This window comes from Bubalus bubalis, chromosome 5 (genome assembly GCF_019923935.1).
Source record: "Bubalus bubalis isolate 160015118507 breed Murrah chromosome 5, NDDB_SH_1, whole genome shotgun sequence".
Classification (NCBI taxonomy): domain Eukaryota; kingdom Metazoa; phylum Chordata; class Mammalia; order Artiodactyla; family Bovidae; genus Bubalus; species Bubalus bubalis.
The window spans coordinates 50,985,005-51,004,423 of record NC_059161.1 but is presented as its reverse complement, the minus strand read 5'-3'; the positions used below and the strand labels follow the sequence as shown (position 1 = coordinate 51,004,423).

Here is a 19,419-nt window from a genome sequence, read left to right as displayed (position 1 = left end):
TAAGCAAACCATAAATGTACAGTGTTATATCTAGCCACAGCAGAATATATTGTCATAGTGGTCTATAGTCCTTATCTTCAAATTTTTGCAAAGCTATGATAAACTGTTATAATTTTGCTAAGCAAATACTTGGCACATGTTTGACTTACTTTTAAATTTGCTTATCTATGCAGATTATATTTGAAATGATACATTCATCCCTAAAATTTCATGTAAGTATGGTAAATTCAAGTCAAATATTCCATTCAATTTAACAACTGAGCAACTAAAATGTGCAAAGCTTTATGTCATGACTTTTAGGCAACAGACTATAACTCACAATAAAAAATATGGTTTATATGAATATTCAGTAATCATTATAAAAGAAATAAATGTTATGAAATAATATTTATTCCTATTACTTGAACTCTATCATTTGATATTCTATTTAACTTTTTAAGTGCTGGTTGTAACCTACTAAACTGATTTTATAACTCACTGCTAAGTCGCTTCAGTTGTGTCTGACTCTGTGCGACCCCATAGACAGCAGCCCACCAGGCTCCCCCGTCCCTGGGATTCTCCAGGCAAGAACACTGGAGTGGGTTGCCACTTCCTTCTCCAGTGTGAAAGTGAAAAGTGAATGTGAAGTCGCTCAGTCGTGTCTGACTCTGTGCAACCCCATAGACAGCAGCCTACCAGGCTCCTCCATCCATGGGATTTTCCAGGCAAGAGTACTGGAGTGGGGTACCATGCCTTCTCCTTATAACTCACTAATGGATCACAATTTGAAGTTTGAAAAACACTACTACTCTCTGGAAGCATGTATGGAATATAAGGACAAGTAATGACCCTGCTTGAACGAACACCTTGACCTGTCCTGATATCAGATAAACCCCACAACTATTAAGTTTCACTAATCTCTGATTATATTTTAACTAAAGGTAACAGGGCTCATGTCATTTATTCAAAAAATTTTTAAGTTGTACCAAAAAAATCAAAGATACACACACACAAACACACAGGTTAATCATATAATAGCAGTACTAAAAATGTAAAGGTAAAATGAAATAGGAAAGATTAATTCAAATTGTGAATTCTGAATTACTTTAAGACACAGAATTTGAGTACAGTTTTAAAGTACTGGCTAGACTTCAAGAGGACTAGTGGCAGGAAGAGGAAGAGGAGTGACACAGTATGAAAGGTATTATGGAAAATAAAGATGAAGAAAAGTATAGAAGAGCACAGAGGATGTTCAAGAATGGAGGGTATTCCACTGAGGCTGAAACACAGGATTCGGGTGGGCACAGTATTTCCAGTCATCTCTTTTTTATTTAGCACCTTGGACTGCAAGGAGATCAAATCAGTCAATCCTAAAGGAAATCAATCCTGAATATTCATTGGAAGGACTGACGCTGAAGCTGAAGCTCTGATATTTTGGCCACCTGATGCAAAGGGCCAACTCTTAAGAAAAGACCCTGATGCTGGGAAAGATTGAAGGAAGGAGTAGAAGGGGACAGCAGAGGATAAGATGGTTAGATGGCATCACTGACTCAATGGACGTGAGTTTGAGCAAGCTCCGGGAGATGGTGAAGGACAGGGAAGCCTGGTGTGCTGCAGTCCGCGGTGTCGTGAAGAGTTGGACATGAATAAACAATAACAAGAAGACTACACTGTTAATGGTTTCCTCTACCAACTCTTCTTGCTTTAGCTTTCATGGTGCAGTATTATGATTCTCTTTCTTGCTCGGATCATGTCCACAAGTTTTCTACTTCAGGTGTCTTATCTCCGTCTTCTCTAGGCACATCTGTTTTCTCATTTCACAAGCACTATTTATTGATTCTCATTCGCTCCTTGTATTCACTGTTATCTGCAAAAGGTGTTGGCCAAGTTTTCTTGTAAAGGACTACATAGTAAATAGGGTTTAGGCTTGGCAGGCAAGAGGCAAAATCAAAATAACATATAGGTACATACATAATAACAAAAAATTTCCACATATTTCATTAGCAAAATTCAAAATCTAATGATAATTAGTACAATTTTGGTAATACAGACTATTAATGAGAAAATGTAATCCTTTTGTAAGCAGAGGGGAATATAAAAGTTCGCTTAACTGGGGCTCAAAGTTAGTGATCCCTATCATCAAAAGAAAGTTGAAGTGAAAGTCTCTCAGTCACGTTCAACTCTTTGCGACCCCATGGACTATACAGTGCATGGAATTCTCCAGGCCAAAATACAGGAGTGGATAGCTGTTCCCTTCTCTAGGGGATCTTCCCGACCCAGGAATTGTACTGGGGTCTCCTGAATTGCAGGCAGATTCTTCACCAGCTCAACTAATAGGGAAGCCTCAAGTCATCAAAAATCTACTGCAAATGTAAATCTGTAAATGCTGATCTACAATGAGATTCTATACATCCCATCTGTGAAACTATCTATTCACAAGAAAAGGTACTGGTGTCAGTTCATGAGTATATAGTTTTGATTGAGCATATTCCTCAGCTGTAAGGCATTTATAGAATGCGATTGAATTTTTCTCCTGATACTTGGGTTTAAGCATGTCATTACTGCAGATTAACCACTTCTAAGTGAAAGTTAAATGGAAGTTCTTCACTGCCCAGTTAAACGGATTTTGAACTATGAACATCTCCTTTGCACTCACATCAAGTGCCAAGAACTGATGTTAGAACTGTAGTTTGACCTCAAAATATCTATCTGCTGCAAATCTATATGGAAATGGAGATCTCTCTCCTTTTCACTTTTGACAATATGGGAAGTAGATACAGCAACTTGACATTTCTTGTAATTCAAACATTAGCTGTCAAAATGACTTCACCACAGCATAGTTTTTCATATAAGTGTTGTTTTGCCTTGTAATCTTATATTAAATTTATTTTGAAAACATATCAAGTCTACAGGAAAAGCTAATTTCCAAGCCTATTCAATACTTCACAATAATGGTTGAAGGTGGGGTTTTGGGTTCAGAAATATTTCAGCCAGCCCTTTGTTCAAAATACTGTAATAAAATGTTACCATTGCAAAATCAGTGAATGGGTGTATGGCATAGCAAGAATGTTTGGCTTTTGATTTGACAAAAAAAAAAAAAATCCATAGAAATGATAATAGTTGTTTCTAAAAAACTGAATGAAACACAACTTTGATACTACTGGTTCAATACATAATAGATTCAAATACTTGCAGCAAGCTGCCTGCTGATTAACACAAAAATGAACATCCACAGGCTTCAAGCACCTATTATTTTCATATAATTTGTAAATCTGTCCAAATAAGCCTTTTCCTGTTTTACCACACTCCATTGTAACACATTTTAGCAGATTACAATTCAGGTTGTATCAAAACAATATTTTTTCAACTTCTTTGAAAATAGTAGGTTGGTGCAAAAGTAACTGCAGTTTTTGCATTGCTGAAATCTGACTTTGATACTGGAATATATTCTTAAATAAATGTGGTTATGTTATGTATCATTTTAATGCACATTTCTCGCTTTATGGTTTTTTGTTTGTTTGTTTTTGCTACTGACTTATTACTTGCTGTTTACTTTATATTTATTTTAGACCAGGAAAATGATGTTAGACCAAAAAGTAAATTCAAGCAATTTTCTTCAGTTCAAAATGGCTCATAAAGCAGCAGAGACAACTCACAACATCAACAATGCATTTGGTCCAGGAACTGCTAAAGAATGTACAGTGGTGGTTCAAGAAGTTTTGCAAAGGAGACAAGAGCCTTGAAGATGAGGAGCACAGTGGCCATACATTGAAAGTTTACAACCTCTGTTACAGAAGCCATTACAGAGCCATTACAGAAGCTGATCCTCTTACAACTACACAAGAAGTTGTCCAAGAATTCAATATTGGCGTTCAATGTTCAATGCCATTCTACAGTCATTTGGCATTTGAAGCAAATTGGAAAGGTGAAAAGGCTCAATAAGTGGGTGCCTTATGAGCTGACTGAAAAATCAAAAAAATCATCGCTTTGAAGTGTCATCATCTTTTGTTTTACTCAACAGTGAACTATTTCTCGATTGAATTGTGATGTGTGACAAAAAGTGGATTTTATACGACAATTGGTGATGACCAGCTCAATGGCTGGACCGAGAAGTTCCTCCAAAGCACTTGCCAAAGCCAAATTTGCACCAAATAAAAGGACATGGTCACTGTTTGGTGGTCTGTTGCAAGTCTGATCTACTACACCTTTCCGAATCCCAGCAAAATCATTACATCTGAGAAGCAGGCTCAGCAAATCGATGAGATGCATGGAAAACTGCAATGCCTGCAGCCAGCACTGGTCAACAGAAAGGGCCCAGTTCTTCATGCTAATACCCGATTGCACAACCAATGCTTCCCAAGTTGAAGGAATTAGGCTATGAAGCTTTGCCTCATATGCCATATTCACCTGCCCTCTTGCCAACCGACTACCACTTCTTCACGTATCTAGACTACTTACTGCAGGGAAAATGCTTCCACAACCAGCAGAATGTGGAAAATACTTTCCAAAAGTTCATCAAATCCCAAAGCGTGGATTTTTACGCTACAGGAATAAACTTATTTCTCGTTGGCAAAAATGTGTTGATTGTAATGGTTCCTATTTTGATTAATAAAGATATATTTGAGCCTAGTTATAATGATTTAAAATTCATGGTCTGAAACTGCAATTACGTTTGCGCCAACCTAATAATATGACGATAATGATTCCACAAAAACTGTTCAGAGAGGCTAATTCCTCAGATATTTCAAACTCAAAAACTGATTCCTCAAATAACAAGGATCGAGCAGAATCAGCAACATCTTTCCACTCAAGAGTCAAAGAAAACCTCTCAATGTGATAGGGAACGATTATCTCTCTCTGCTTTTATAATCCACCATTGATGCTCCTTCCAATGTCCTCAATTCTTTGAGTAACTGTTCTCCTTAAGTCTTAGACAAGTTTATTTTCCATGGACACATTTCTTTGGCTGCTACAATCATATATGATTTCATTAACTCAATATTGGTCAATGGCTTTCCTTGCTTGGTTAATAAATGAGACACTCAGGTACTATAGTTGCAGCCTCACTTTCATTTTTTATTTTGTGAAGATTCTGCTCTGGTAAGATATTAGGTTACATTTTCTAACTTTTCTGACTGCTGCTTTCCTGTGAGTTAGGGATGTTGTGATGAGTGCTCAGTTTAGCAGTGTAGACATTTACTGTACTCTATTAGTACAAGTGAAGCACAGTGGCGTAATAAACACCATGCTGTAATTTATTAATAAAATAATCCACAATCTACTGTGCCTTAAGAGCATGATATTTGAAAAATCTACCTTTCTTATTTTGACATGAGGCATATGTGCTATTAATTTAAATAAAAAATGCCATGGTATATAGCGAGATATATATATATACATATATATATATACACACACACACACACACACACACACACATATATACAGCACTTGAAATGTCACTGCAATTTATAGTCTGCTGAGCACAGCAGTGCAAAGCACTGAGTAACACATATAGTGTTACCCTCTGTCAGTGCCAGTCTCCATCACAACTAGTCAACTTTGCCACTGAGGCACAAAAGCAGCCATAGGTAGTGTGCAAATCAACAGTATGGCTATGTCGATAAAACTACAGACACTGAAATGTGAACTTTAAAACATTCACAAGTTGCAAAATACTCTTCTTTTGATTTCCTTTCAACTATTTTAAAATGTAAAAATAATTCTTAGCTTGCAGGCTGTGTGAAAATAGGTGGTGGTCCAGATTTAAACCACAGGTCAGAGCTTACCAAAATCTATAAGATAACAACTCCAAAATAAATGGTGCTATTTACCCTTAGAAACACCAGGCTAATATCTATAACCCATTAAATAGATCACACTATAATTCAAACCCAACATATACCAAATTAAACTAACCATTTTCCCATCTACTCTAAATTTTCTCTTCCTTCCTATATTCCCCAACTCCGGAATCAACTACCAAGTACTGAACCCCTAAGACAGACACGTGAAAACGGAATCATTTTGATTCCTCTCTCCGCCACTGACATTCATTCTAACACAAGTTCTAATTATTTTACTTCCTAAATAGTACCTGAATCCATCCCCTCCATCACCTTTATTCAAATCCTCATTACCTGTCACCTGAATATTGTCTCCTAACTAGTCTCTCTAGTCTAGCCCTCTGAAATCCATCCTTCACACTGCTGCTAAGATGTTCTGTATAAAATACAAAACTGATTATCACACTGTCCTTAAAATCCTCCTTGAAATTAGAGTAAAATTTGAACTCTTCTGCATGGCCTACACTCAGGAAGCCTCATTTTACATATCTCTCCCCTCCTTATCATAACCCTATTAGCCTTCCTCTCATTCCTCTGACAACCCCATCCTTTCCTGCCACAGACCCTTCTACAGTCCTAAAACAGCAGTTTTGCTCCAAGAAAGAACCCTGAAAAAGCATGACAGAAAGTAGGAGGAGGAAAGCTAAGATATCAATCAGGGCAGCTGCATTTCTATAGGCTTCACTGTCTAGACTTTCAGATATGAAAGTGAAAGTGAAAGTCACTCTGTCATGTTCGACTCTTTGTGATCCCATGGACTATACAGTCCATGGAATTCTCCAGGCCAGAATACAGGAATGGGTACCTGTTCCCTTCTCCAGGGGATCTTCCCAACCCAGGGATCGAACCCAGGTCTCCTGCATTGCAGGCGGATTCTTTACCAATTAAGCTGGCTTTCAGATATAATGTCATTTTAAAAATCACACATGAGTTCTATGATTTAAAAAAAGTTTGCTTTTGAAACTCATGGCTGTTACAGTCTAATTTACATACCATAATGTATAAAGTGCTACACAGTGTGACTCATGTATCTCTCCTCTCTCATCACCAAAGCCTCTTTCTCTATCCTCCATCAACAGGAACATAACAGGTGGCTTTAGATCTCCATGTTCACCAACCCCTCTCTGCCTCTTCTCCCTTCTTGGTTTAGCCAACTTACACTTGTCTTGGAAGAGCCCTTATTGACTTTATATCTTTGAATAAATGTTATATTTTTCTTTATAAGAAACAATGTGAAAATATTATTTAATTGACTGAATTTCTTATCTGGCTTCCCTCACAAGAATGTAAGAATAAGATCTTTGTCTTATTTATTACCAAATTGCTAGAATCTAAAGAACAGTGCCAAGCACACAGGACATGTCCAATAAATGTTTATCAAATGAAAAATGTCTTATTAATTTTTATATCCCAGTACATAGTGTAGTGGCTGGCACAAAGCAGTCACTAAGCATATGCATGCCAAAAAATAAATCTTGAAATAAAAATTGGGGTCAGAAAATGAAGACCCCTGAGTAATAGCCCAGGAATCTTATGTTCAACTGTGGTAGATTCTGTCTTATTTCCCTGTTCACTTGTTCATTTCTTCAATCTTCATTTGGCAGTGTTTCTAACAGTTTGATTTTCCTCCAAGCTCTCCCCCAACTTCTTTTGTCTAGTGGTCCATGACGTTAATATAAAATTAAACAAAGCCTACATTTTAAATATGGCTTTACTTAAAGAAGCACAAGACAACTTTGAAAAATATGTAAAATTCTAAATAGTAATAGAATACTATTACATTTACAATACAAATAAAATACATTGACAGAATCATGGGGAAAAAATCCTGACCACCTTTTACAGAATTTAAATGTTTGGATTTGACTTACTTACTAAAAAACATTAAAAATTCCAATTGAAAGGTATTAAATTACCCAGGGAAACAAATCATATATCAAACTTATACTCTGTGAAATACAGTGGTTTTCTAAATAACATTTACATTTAAACAATGCTTCACAGAAAATAATGCTAAATTTTGCCAATAAAAAGATAATAAATATATAGAAACATAGAACAATGATTCTTACTAAGTTATTGTCATCCTGGAAAGCATAATGCAAAGTTGTAATCCATTTATTGTCTCCATTCACTAATACATCCCTTTCTTCACGAAAACATGCTGTCTGAAAAGGAAAAAAATAAATTTTTAGATAAAGAATACTTTATGTAAAACTAGGAATATATTATGCAAACAATTACTCAAATATTATACTTTCTGTTCTGAAAAAGGAATACATTATATGTATTATATATTATATGACTTTCCAACATTATTATACAACATAATAATAAAGTCAAATAATAAAGTCATATAATGCTGTATTTCCAACAACATTATATGACTTTCCAATAAATCAAGTTTCAAAGAACCCTCAAAAACTGAACAACTGAATAGTAAACTTAAAAGTATTTTATATTTAAAATTACTGTTATAGTTCAAAAAAATCAGAAAAGTATGCAGAATTATTTAACAACCATGGTTCACTCTACCATTTAGATAACATAAATGTCAACAATGTCACATTTACTCCTAACCTATTTGCTTTTAAGAAAATAGAAGTTGCAGCCTTCCTATTTCTAGAGAAGTATCAGTTCTTCCTCTAAGAAAAATGAAGAATCTGAACTTAGTATATATTCCTCCCACCACATGCTCTATTACACATGTATGTGTCCAAAAACAATAGAAATGCTCTGTTTTGAAAATTTCCGTGAATAGTGTCACTGTATCTATTCCCTTTGCAACGTGATTACTTTTTAATCAATAATGGCTGTTTAATTTTTTAATACAGTATTCCATTCTATGATAATAGCAGAATTGCCTCATGTAACCCCTCCCAATCATGAAAACATAGGTTATTCCCATTTTTGCATCATTTCAATATTGCAATAAATATATTTGTACAAATGTACAAGAGTTTCCCTAGGGTAAACACTTGGAAGCAGAAATGCTAGACTTAAGCATTTTCAACTTTATCAGACACAACCTAGTTTCTTTCCTAAGTGCTATACAATTTCTACCTTCACCCCAGTGTATGAAATTACCCATTTTCCACAACATCCTGAACTCCACTTGGCACTGTTAGACTTTTAAGCATGTTTCAATAAGATGGGTATGAAATAATACCTCATCATTCTTTTAATTAGCATATTCTTAATTACAGGTGCAAATAAATAATTGTACATATGCTTATTGGATATCTGAGTTTTCTCTTTGAAAAACTCCCTTTGCCCATTTTCTCTAAAGGATTATCTTTTTCTGATTTATAAAAGTTTTTATTTATTCTCAGGATATACTTCCATTATTATAAAGATACAGCCTGGAGAATCTTAGAAATATGTTACTAAAAATAAAAAATAACTTTGTATGATACAATTCTACAATATATTTTTTAATTTTTAATTAAAAAACCACTATGCCAGAAAGTTTCAAAAGAACTGAAAGGTAAAGTAGAAACTGAAACGCTCCCTCCTAGATTCATTGTCCCCTTGTTACGTCCAATGATTAACACCAGTAACTCAGCTGAATTTCTTCTCAGAAAATTTCTTTGTACATACACACACAGAGACACACGCACATAGACACACAAACCCTACATTCATGTGGTATCCTATCTGCCCCAACTTTTCTTTCTTTACACAAACGAGATCACAGTGCTCTATAAATCATTTTTTCAAGTAGCAACATATCTGAACAGCCTTCCACACCTGTACATAGAAAGCAAACCTAATTTTTCTCAATGGCTATACCATATTTCATACACATTTAAAAATCATCATGCAGTATCCTACACATAGTAGGTACCTAGTAATTTATTTCCCACAAGATAAATTCACTAGTCATGATATACAAAACAACTCACATTATCTAACCTAAGTAAGTGCCCTAATTTTTTTCAAGTATTTCCATAAATTTTATTTGATGCAATAGAATTTCTTTTTTTAATTAATTAATTTATTTTAATTGGAGGCTAATTACTTTACAATATTGTGGTGGTTTTTGCCATACAGCAACAAGAATCAGCCACGGGTGTACATGTTGTCCCCCCAGCCTGAACCCCCCTTCCACTGCTATCCCCACCCCACCCCTCTAGGTTCTCCCGGAGCTCCAGCTTTGAGTGCCCTGCTTCACGCATCAAACTTGCGCTGGTCATCTATTTTATATATGGTAATGTACATGTTTCAGTGCTAGTCTCTCAAATCATCCCACCCTCGCCTTCTCTCACAGAGTCCAAAAGTCTGTTCTTTACTTTTTTTTTTTAATTTTATTTTATTTTTAAACTTTACATAATTGTATTAGTTTTGCCAAATATATCTGTGTCTCTTTTGCTGTCTGATGCAATAGAATTTCTAAAGCCACTCATTAAACAGCATCACCAAGGAAAACCTTAAAAACAAATAAAACTTAAACCAAATGAATGGGCAATTTACTCATAAATTATTAAAATCTACCATAATTATGCTTCTGTTCACTTTAGAAGGAAAACAGTATCATTTGACATACTCACCACTAAATTCTGTCTTAGACTTTAACTGACCTGAGGTTATGGTTTGCTGCTAACATTTTAAAGAAGCAGTGAAGTTTATCAAGTCTAGGAGACTCCTTTCTCCTGACTTTATCTTACCAGAACAGCTGAAAATTTAAAGATATTTCCAGCTAAAATATGGAAATGTGACTTATTGGTAACTCTAAATAAAACTCCAAAGACTACCTGTCAACAGAATTAACTTTAGTAGATTCTGATCCATTCTAAACTATGTAGTGAAAAAAAATTTTTTTAAACATAAAATGTGAACTATAAAACTTTAAACACATACAAAATAAAGTAATCCCCTGCTCTCAATGTACCTGTCAACCAATTTCAGCAGTTATTTTCTTTTTCAATCTTATTTCATCTACACTTTCATGCACTTAGGCTTCCCCAATAGCTCATCAGATAAAGAATTCACCTGCCATGCAGGAGATGCAGGTTAGATTCCTGGGTCAGAAAGATCCTCTGGAGGAGGAAATGGCAACCCACTCCAGTATTCTTGCCTGGAAAATTCCATGGACGGAAGAGCTCGGTAGGCTACAGTCCATGGGGTTGCAAAGAGTCGGACACGACTGAGCGACTTCACTTTCACTTTTCAATATAGTAAAATTTTATATTAAGGATAAATAAGAAACTTATTTTATAAGATGAAAGTCTGGCATTCCCACTCCATTGTTTTCCTCAAACTGAAATTAGTTAAGATTAAGTAATATAAAGTTATTATATTAGTTAAGTATATTAATATATTAGTTAAGTAATATAAAGATTACTAAGGAGAGCGAAGCTGAAACTCCAATACTTTGGACACCTGATGCAAAGAGCTGACTCATTTGAAAAGACCCTGATGCTGGGAAAGATTGAGGGCAGGAGGAGAAGGGGACGACAGAGGATGAGATGGTTGGATGGCATCACCAACTCAACGGACATGAGTTTGGGTGAACTCCGAGAGTTGGTGATGGACAGGGAGGCCTGGCATGTTGCAGTTCATGGGGTTGCAAAGAGTCAGACATGCAAAGAGTGGACAACGTGGATGCATAAAAAGATATCACATTCAGGATGGGGAACACATTACACCCATGGCAGATTCATGTCAATGTATGGCAAAACCAATTCAATATTGTAGAGTAATTAGCCTCCAATTAAAATAAATAAATTTTTTAAAAAAGGAAAGAAATCACAAAAGAAAACATAAATTAACAGAATTTAAAAGTCAACATACATACATTATATTCCTATATAATTGCAACAATTAGAAAATATCTTTTTAAATAATACCATTTTCAAATATATATATATAAATAAATAATACCATTTCCAAAAGCAAATTAAAAACACCAACTATCTCAGAGTAAACTTAGTAAAAGATATGCAAGGCCTCTACAGAGAAAACTCTAAAATAATAGTGAGATTAAGTAACTAAATAAATGAGAGATGGAGGAGTGCGGTGTTTAAGGACTGAAAAATTCAATTAAAATCATAAGCCAACAGTTAGAAATAATTTTTGACATTTCATGATAACAATCAATGTGAATAATAGTCCCAAACAGAAAAAGAAAAAAATAGAGGAAATGGAGACAGGCAAGAAGGATGTATATACATATATATATATATATATACACAAATATATATTTTAGAGATAAGAAAACATTGCTACCATGAAACAAGATATACAAAAAGGGAACATATTGCAGTTTACTAGAGCAGAGATGCCAGAGCAGAAAGAGGCGCAGAAACCAGAACTGATGCTGCTGGGAGTAAGACAAACTCAACTGGGAATGATTTCTAGAGTCTGGACAACTCTGAGAGTTCAAAACTGCAGAGGACCCAGTCAGGGAGAATTACACAATTTTTTAGTCTCACCTCCAGGAGCTCAATCACACGATAACAGTAAGTAAAGGAGAAAAATCTCCTAGATCTTCCAGCAGGAAAAGAGGCAAGGAAACCATTTTGAAACTTGCTGTAGCACTCAGTTCTTAACAAGGCCTGCCCTTAGGAGGAACTAATTAACCAGATCTGAATCTGCTGGAGTAGGATCAGACCCTAATTGACCTTTTGACTGGTAGAAAGGAGAAAACCTAACACCAGTCAGCTGGAGCATCCTGTCTTACCTAAAGAGGGAGAAAAAAACTGGGAAACTCCTTAAGTTTACAGTCCAGAGACACAGGCTCACTAAAAACGAACGTGAAAAAAAAAAAGATCAAAGGGAGGTGCTACTGAATACTAAAAGGGTGGTTGAAGAAATAAAACACCCAACTGAAGTATTATGGCAAAAGCCAACACAACCTCACTAGAAAAAAAAAAATGAGAAATTAGCTAACTGGTCCATTAAGGGTATATCCAAATAAAAGTTTCAGAAAGAGAGAGCAAAAGAAACAGAAGAAAGGAAATTACCAAAGAAGTAATACGAGAAAATTTCCTAGAACTAAACAGCATGTATTTCAAAAATGAAAGGGCCTATGGAGGGCCCAGCACTAACAAACCACAGAAACCCCATGATAAATATTCATATCCCCGGTGTTTATATTTTCAATTCAGTAAACCCTCATAAATTCACTATCTATTTTACTCAAAAATATCAACAAGGACTGTAGCCTACCAGGCTCCTCTGTCCATGGGATTTTCTAGGCAAGAGTACTGGAGTGGGTTGCCATTTCCTTCTCCAGGGGAATCTTCCCAACACAGGGATCGAACCCAGGTCTCCCGCATTGTAAGCAGACGCTTTTACCGTCTGAGCCACTAAGGAAGTCCTTTCAACAAGGACAATTCCACGAATATGTTCAAAATTTTTGTCCACTGCCAGGAAAAAAAAAAAAACGTGTGCTTCTGTGTGGAAGTTTAGCCCTGTTTGGAACTAGCTCTAAATCACCTGAATGTTCACTGAGAATGGTATTTGTCAAGGTAACTCACAACAGAAAGAACATTATACAACATGAACAGTATACAAATAAATATATATTAGATAAATATATATTTATCTAAGAGAAAAAAAGGATAAATAGGAAGCTAAACTCTTAGTAATGATTTACTTTGAACAGAAAGACTGGTTATCTGAGGGAGAAGAAAAAGCTTTTATCTTTTTACTTATTTTCTACAGTGCTTGCATTTTCTTGGTTTATTACAGGTAACACGTCAGGAAGAAGAGGCAATCCCAATCTAATGAGCTGAATTCATTACTATTAGTACTGCAGCTACTGTTAACTACTACTATTGCCATGTCAATTATAAAAATAATAAAATAGGGCTAACAACAGTAACAAAAATAGTAAGATAAGAGGCATAAACCAGTACTATCCCTGTTAAACTAAGATATATTATTCCTCCACTGTATGGTACAGAGACAACTGAGCCTCAGAAAGGTTTGACTCTTGAGATGGAGAGCACTTCCGTAATTGATTCTGCATCTTCCAATGAAATGAGTAACACATCTTCCATGTGAGTGAAATCCTTCAGAGTTGAATAAATTCGAAGAGAAAGTAAAATTTACAGAATTGATTTGGAGAAGTTAACTTAAGACATTGTTGACATACTAACAAAGTTTGTAAATGAGGAATCTATAGATATATTAATCTTTGTAACTATAAGTGAAAGTCACTCAGTCATGTCCAACTCTTTGTGACCCAATGGATTTCTCAAGGCCAGAATACTGGAGTGGGTAGCCTTTCCCTTCTCCAGGGGATCTTCCCAGCCCAGGGATCGAACCCAGGTCTCCTGCATTGCAGGCAGATTCTTTACCAACTGAGCCATAAGGGAAGCTCTTGTAACTACAAGATTATTTACTAATTATTTATCTGCCAGGTACAGAAAGAGACAAGTTTCCTAGTACCTTCAAATAATCTGTGTTGTACTAATTATATTTGTTACACAAGAACAAAAATAGAAATAAATATGACAAACAGATTGGAGGTAAATCACTGAAAATTGTTTTAAAGTATCAACAATATACAGACTAAAATAAGAAATTTTGCTGTTCACTTGTAATTTAATTAAGCATCACTGGTAGGACCAGTTTTCCAAAACTGAATAAGTAATGATCAAACTAAATTTCTTCTTAATTTTTTTAAAGAAGGATTTGACAATTCAAGCATAAAAATATAATTCCATTCTGCTTTAAAATGAATTCCTCTTCAAAAGTTTCAATGGAGAAATTCCTCCTAAAAAAATGAAAGTTTCAAGTAGTTTGAGGCAAGTTCTTTTCAAATAATGAACTAGCCTTGTATCCCTTAAACAAACCCCACTCGCTCACAGTGTATAATTCACTTTATATATTGCTGAATTCTATTTACTAATATTTTGTTAAGGATATTGGCATCTATCTTCATGAGGCATATTGATCTTTAACTTTCTTTGTATGGTCCTCATCTGTTGGTTCCTTCAGAATAATACAGACTTCACAGAATGAGTGATGTTCTTTGGGTTCCATGGCCCCTAGCTGGTCCTCATTCTTTCTGCCTTTCAGAGTCTTCATATATTTATTTTATACATAATGTCCATGGTCTTTAACTGTATTTAATGGGGGAGATAAAAAGAAGCATGTCTATTCCATTTTGCCCCAGAAACAGACTATATGAATGATTTTTTTTTAATTTAATTTTATTTTTAAACTTTACATAATTGTATTAGTTTTGCCAAATATCAAAATGAATCCGGAATGATTTTTTAATTCAACAAAATCATGTTTAATTTTCAATTACTCCTGTTTTATCCTCAATTTTGCCACTTCCTCCAGTCAATAAGTAAAGCTAAACTCTTTACTCTTTCTTTTCAAAATTCTTCCCCAGCAGCCAACATCATAAAAACTAAGTACAAACTTTAATTCAATCTTTTAAAAGTTCTAACCCTGGAACACTAGCCCACTACAATTATGAATTCTGAAAAACAATTAAGAACATAATTATTTACTATTTTTTAATAATAAGACTTAATTGCTCCAACTGTCGGCAATGCCATCAGCTCCTCCTGGCTTTGTCTCAGCTGCCAAAAGCCTACTAGTCCACATCCATGTCCTTCTGGAGGCAGCCCACATCCAATGACTGACTAAGGCAACTGCAAAGAGGGCAATCATTTGGTCTAAGGAAGGACAACTCTGAAGGACCATTTCTGCTCCCCACTTCCCTGCTGGATCAACAGAGGCTGCTGGGACAGCCTGATGTCTCCCTGATAAATCATGTTTCACCTCCTTTCCCTTCGATCAAGGCCAATTTCAAAAGCACTCCCTAATAAATAGACTGCATACTGAACTCAATCTGACCAGTGACAGTAAGGGGAAATGCAAAAGTAAATACTGAAGTTATTGAATATAATAGGCACTGGCACATATGTCAGAGATATGACATGAAACCTTCCAGATACTTTTTTAAACAGGATTTTATTAACTCTCTATAATTACCTCTGGGAGGCAGAGAGGGGCTGGACTTGGGTGGGGTATAGTCAATGAGTACTTTAGCTTTGTCTGTAATGTGACATTACAAAGAATTTATCTGTATTTCACTTGTACAGCTTTTTCAGTAGACAAAAAAAAAGAGAAAAAGCCTGAAAGCAAAACATGCCCAAAATGTTATTAATCCTAAGTGATGGAATACAAGTGATTATTATTTTCTTTTCTGAATTTTGTTATATTTTCCATATTTTCTAAAAGAAAGAAATATTGAAGTATTTACTTTCACTACTGGGCTTCCTTGGAGGCTCAGTGGTGAAGAATCCACCTACCAATGCAGAAGATACAGGTTTGATCCCTGGATTCAGAAATGGCTACCCACTCCAGTATTCTTGGCTGGGAAATCCCATGGACAGAGGAGCCTGGCGGGCTACAGTCCATGGGGTCACAAAGAGTCAGATATGATGAGAAGCTGAGCATGCACGCACTTTCACTCCCATGGTATGTATCTATCATCATGGGAAACATTTTTGCTTTTCCTTATGTGTTCATTGTCTTTTAGGTTGCTACAAGTACTTATAAATAAAGAAACATTTCTAAGGGCTAATTTCTCATTATTCTCTTATGGATCTTACTAACCTCCAGGGCTAATACTCACCTATTCAGCAGTATAACCCTTCTGCAAGTTAAAATATTTAAATACTTCCACACTGGTAAGTTCTGCATCCTTGAGGCCCCTGAATGCCCTACCTCATCCAGGAACTCACTATAACCCAGCTCAACAGGAGACCTCTAGAATCCCTCCCAAAACTTTACATATAATGTCAGTTTTGACCATACAATACCAGCTATTAGACATTTTTAACATCACTCCAGTCAGTCTTTCCCTCAAATTTAGTATCAAGATAAAAATGCTGACAGTTCTTAAAACAGAAGATTTTACTCTCATTCTTAATAATATAGAACATAGTGACTTAGCAGCAGCAGCAGCAACATAAATTTAACTGCATAGTCAGCAATAAATAGAATTCTTATAGGCCATATTCAAAATTCCTGCTGGCTTTTGCTTAGAGCAGAATAGAGATAAATACGAAATAATATAAACAAGTTAAATCAAATTGGATATCAATCACTACAAAATTTCTTCCTATAAAAGAAACTGGTTGCCATACATCCTTTTAACATAAGGTTCAAACCCGACATTACAAAAGTTTCCATTTGGTTTTCAAACATTAAAATATTACCATGAATGTAACATTTATAATAACTATATCACAACTATGAATTCCTAAATTTGTTTCAGGCCTAAAAAATGATGCCATCATAGATAAAAGGTTACTAAATGATACTTAAAGATCTAGTGGCTCTCTATAATTTTATTTTTCTCTAAAAATATTTCTAAGATATTTAAATATTCCAATAATTAGAATCTTACCTCAGCTCTTTTCAGCATTTCCCATTTATTCAATATTTTCATGGCAAATACTTTATCTGCATTTTTTAGTTTCACTACAGCAACCTAGAAAAGGAAATACAACTTTTAAAATATGACAAATAATACTTTTTTCAGTCATCCATTTTCCTTTTTCCTCTCTGTAAAAAAAAAATAAATACCAAAATTATCAATGATTTCCATGCAGTTCAAATTCTAAGATCCTAAATCAAATAATACTGTCAGTTGAAAAAGTTACATTAGTGAACATGAGCCAAACAACTCTGTTTTTGAACACGGTATCAGTTGGTGATTATATATTATATTCTCCTTTTCGAGTTTTCTTCCCTGGAATTTGAACTCAGTATCTACTATCTAAAAAACTGACCAAAATGTACCATGTGAAATAACTAAAGCTTAGTAAACACTGTGGGCTTCCCAGGTGGCTCAGTGGTAAAGAATCCGCCTGCCATGCAGGAGACATGGGCTCAATCCCTGGGTTGGGAAGATCCCCTGGAGAAAGAAATGGCAACCCACTCCAGTATTCTTGCCTGGGAAACCCCATAGCTAGAGGAGCCTGGCGGGTTATAGTCTACGGGTCACAAAGAATCGGACACCACTTAGCAAGTAAACAACATTAAACACTGCATGCCAAATTTCAACACAATGTTACAGGTAAAGCCAGCTGCCAAAACAAATACATTTCATGGGGATCAAACAGTATGACATAAACTGAAAATGATATTATTTTTCATGCCACATAGTCTTGCACACAAGACTCCCCCCACAACACACATCCCACTAAAGATCAATTGAGGCTGCTATCTCTACGAATCGTACATTTCACACATTCCTTCCCAACAAAAAAAAGAACAGACATTTCTGTATTTTGTTTTTTTTTTTTTTAATTTTATTTTATTTTTAGACTTTACAAAATTGTATTAGTTTCGCCAAATATCAAAATGAATCCGCCACAGGTATACATGTGTTCCCCATCCTGAACCCTCCTCCCTCCTCCCTCCCCATACCATCCCTATGGGTCGTCCCAGTGCACTAGCCCCAAGCATCCAGTATCATGCATTGAACCTGGACTGGCAATTCATTTCATACATGATATTTTACATGTTTCAATGCCATTCTCCCAAATCTTCCCACCCTCGCCCTCTCCCACAGAGTCCAAAAGACTGATCTATACATCTGTGTCTCTTTTGCTGTCTCGCATACAGGGTTATCATTACCATTTTTCTAAATTCCATAATTATGCATTGTTACACTGTATTGGTGTTTTTCTTTCTGGATTACTTCACTCTGTATAATAGGCTCCAGTTTCATCCACCTCATTAGAACTGATTCAAATATATTCTTTTTAATGGATGGGTAATACTCCATTGTGTATGTGTACCACAGCTTTCTTATCCATTCATCTGCTGATGGACATCTAGGTTGCTTCCATGTCCTGGCTATTATAAACAGTGCTGCGATGAACATTGGGGTACACGTGTCTCTTTCCCTTCTGGTTTCCTCAGTGTGTATGCCCAGCAGTGGGATTGCTGGATCATAAGGCAGTTCTATTTCCAGTTTTTTAAGGAATCTCCACACTGTTCTCCATAGTGGCTGGACTAGTTTGCATTCCCACCAACAGTGTAAGAGGGTTCCCTTTTCTCCACACCCTCTCCAGCATTTATTACTTGTAGACTTTTGGATCGCAGCCATTCTGACTGGTGTGAAATGGTACCTCATAGTGGTTTTGATTTGCATTTCTCTGATAATGAGTGATGTATTTTAGTTGTGGATCAAAAAACTGTCAAATATAAATCCCCCCCCTTTTTTTCCCACTCTCAACAAAGTGATGACATTTCTATTTCTACTTCTCTCCCTCAGTTTGACTAGATAATCTCAAAGGGCCTTGCAGCTCACTGAGGATGCTACACAGCAGACGATGGACTATAGAAGAGAAGACAAATGCTGTTACCAGTTGCTGGAGGCTGGAAAGGGAAAACAAATACTACTCTAATATGAAGAAATAGAAAACAAACTATGTACAGCATACCTTCAAACAGTTTAAAGGGATATTTCCAAGAATAGAGAGTTTTTTAAATTCGAGGTTTAAACTCAAGTGCCAAACTTTTTAAAACCCTAATAGTAAAGGTACATATCAGGGTCATTTAATAAATTTATTTTTGGATCAGAATACAATAACAGTAATATGACCAT

General features: G+C 35.5%; 1 protein-coding gene across 18 annotated transcripts in view; it reads right to left on the bottom strand.

Annotated features, from left to right (window-relative positions):
- Positions 1-19,419, bottom strand: part of CDC42BPA (CDC42 binding protein kinase alpha) — a 297,113-nt gene that overhangs the window by 180,510 nt on the left and 97,184 nt on the right. For all 18 annotated transcript variants that reach the window (XM_044943085.2, XM_006062426.4, XM_044943088.2 and 15 more), the window contains 2 exons: positions 17,209-17,292; positions 7,898-7,993 (listed from right to left, as the gene is read on the bottom strand). In XM_044943085.2, the coding sequence (XP_044799020.1) occupies positions 7,898-7,993; positions 17,209-17,292 (180 nt within the window). The remainder of the gene's footprint in view (positions 1-7,897; positions 7,994-17,208; positions 17,293-19,419) is intronic.